A 1,798-nucleotide genomic window follows, 5' to 3' on the forward strand; every position below is an offset into this window, starting at 1 on the left:
CAAATCGAGTCAATTATCGAACCAGAACCACTACACTGTTGCCAACAATGACAACACTTGGACCCAATTTCTCAACAATCTCCCCCTTTGGAATTGTTGGTAACTTCCTTCACATGTCATTTTGACATTGCATTTTACTTCTTTTCCCCTTTGGCAACAAGTACAAAGGGTGACGCTGCTCCCCCTATATAGAAGCTCCCCCTGCATAGACTCACCTATAGGAGTGCCCACCGCATCTTCGTATCCTATAGGGATTTGATGTCTCTATGCTTACTCATCTACTCCCCCTGCACACATACTGTCTACTGTGCTCGTGGAGTGACAACTCCAAGTTTGTTTCTAGGGGATTCAAAATTTTCCTTGGGAAGTGCTTTCGTGAAAATATCTGCCACTTGCTCAGATGTAGGAACAAAATCTAATCTCACCTCATTTGCATTAACCTTCTCCTTCAGGAAGTGATATCGGATGTTAATATGCTTTGTCCTCGAATGCTGCACTGGATTCTTTGAAATATTAATGGCACTCATATTATCACACTTAATAGACACTGGTTCATCACTGTGAATTCCAAAGTCTGTTACTTGTCTCTGCATCCAAATTACCTGTGTACAACTAGCTGCAGCGGCAATGTATTCAGCCTCTACTGTAGATAAAGAAACAGATTCTTGTTTCTTGCTATGCCATGCCACTAGACTCTGCCCTAAAAAGAACGCACCACCACTCGTGCTCTTCCTATCATCCACGTTGCCAGCCCAATCCGCATCTGAGAATGCTGTGAGTGTGAAACTTTCAATCTTGGGGTACCATAAACCATACACCATCGTACCTCTAAGATATCTAAAAATCCTTTTGACTGCCACTAGATGAGTCTCTTTTGGACTAGCTTGAAATCAAGCAACCAAACACACTGCTTGCAGGATATCAGGTCTTGATGCGGTCAAGTATAACAAGCTTCCAATCATTGACCTGTAGAGAGTCTGATCTACAGAACTTGACTCGTCCCTCGAGCTCAACTTGCAACCTACTACCATGGGAGTGCTTACTGGTTTGCTATCCTCCATCATAAATTTCTTCAACATCTCCTTGATGTACTTTGCTTGAGATATGAAGATACCATTCTGTTGTTGATTCACTTCCAAACCTAAAAAGTATGATAGCTCCCCCAACATAGACATCTCAAACTCTGCCATCATCCGCTCTGCAAACTGTCTACACATCTCATCATTTTGCTCTTCAAAGATGATATCATCTACATAGACCACCACTACCAGTTGACTTTTGTTCTCTGTCATTACATATAGGTTACTATCAACAATGCCCTTCCGAAGTCCCAACTAATGTAAGTAATTATCTAGTCTAGAGTACCAAGCCCTTGGAGCTTGTTTCAAGCCATAGAGGGCTTTCTTTAGTCTACAGACAATGTTTGGGTCATCTCTAATTTGAAAACCATCTGGTTGCTTAATGTACACTTCTTCTTCAAGATTACCATTTAAGAACGCAGACTTGACATCCATCTGATAAACCTTGAAGCCTTTATAAACCATAAATGCTAAGAACATCCGTATAGATTCCAATCTTGCTACCGATGCAAATGTCTCATCAAAGTCTATCCCCTCTACCTGAGCATAGCCTTTGCACACTAGTCTGGCTTTGTTTCTAACCACCTGACCATCTTCATTCAACTTATTTCTAAAAACCCACTTGGTTCCAATGATTTTTTTATTGGCTGGTCTAGGAACTAGCTCCCAAGTGTTGTTCTTCTCTATTTGATCTAACTCTTCATTCATTGCCTTCACCC

At 41.3% G+C, this 1,798-nt stretch overlaps 1 protein-coding gene across 1 annotated transcript; it reads right to left on the reverse strand.

Annotated features, from left to right (window-relative positions):
- Positions 1-890: 890 nt before the first annotated feature.
- LOC122074161 (uncharacterized mitochondrial protein AtMg00810-like) lies at positions 891-1,292 on the reverse strand. Its single transcript, XM_042639021.1, has one exon. The coding sequence runs from the start codon at positions 1,290-1,292 to the stop codon at positions 891-893; it is 402 nt and encodes a 133-aa protein (XP_042494955.1).
- Positions 1,293-1,798: the final 506 nt, after the last annotated feature.

The sequence above is a fragment of the Macadamia integrifolia genome, chromosome 3, assembly GCF_013358625.1.
Source record: "Macadamia integrifolia cultivar HAES 741 chromosome 3, SCU_Mint_v3, whole genome shotgun sequence".
Lineage (NCBI taxonomy): Eukaryota > Viridiplantae > Streptophyta > Magnoliopsida > Proteales > Proteaceae > Macadamia > Macadamia integrifolia.

Excerpts from the sequence above, each read along its gene's own strand:
- LOC122074161 (XM_042639021.1), bottom strand. The coding sequence starts at position 1,292 with ATGACAGAGAACAAAAGTCAACTGGTAGTGGTGGTCTATGTAGATGAT.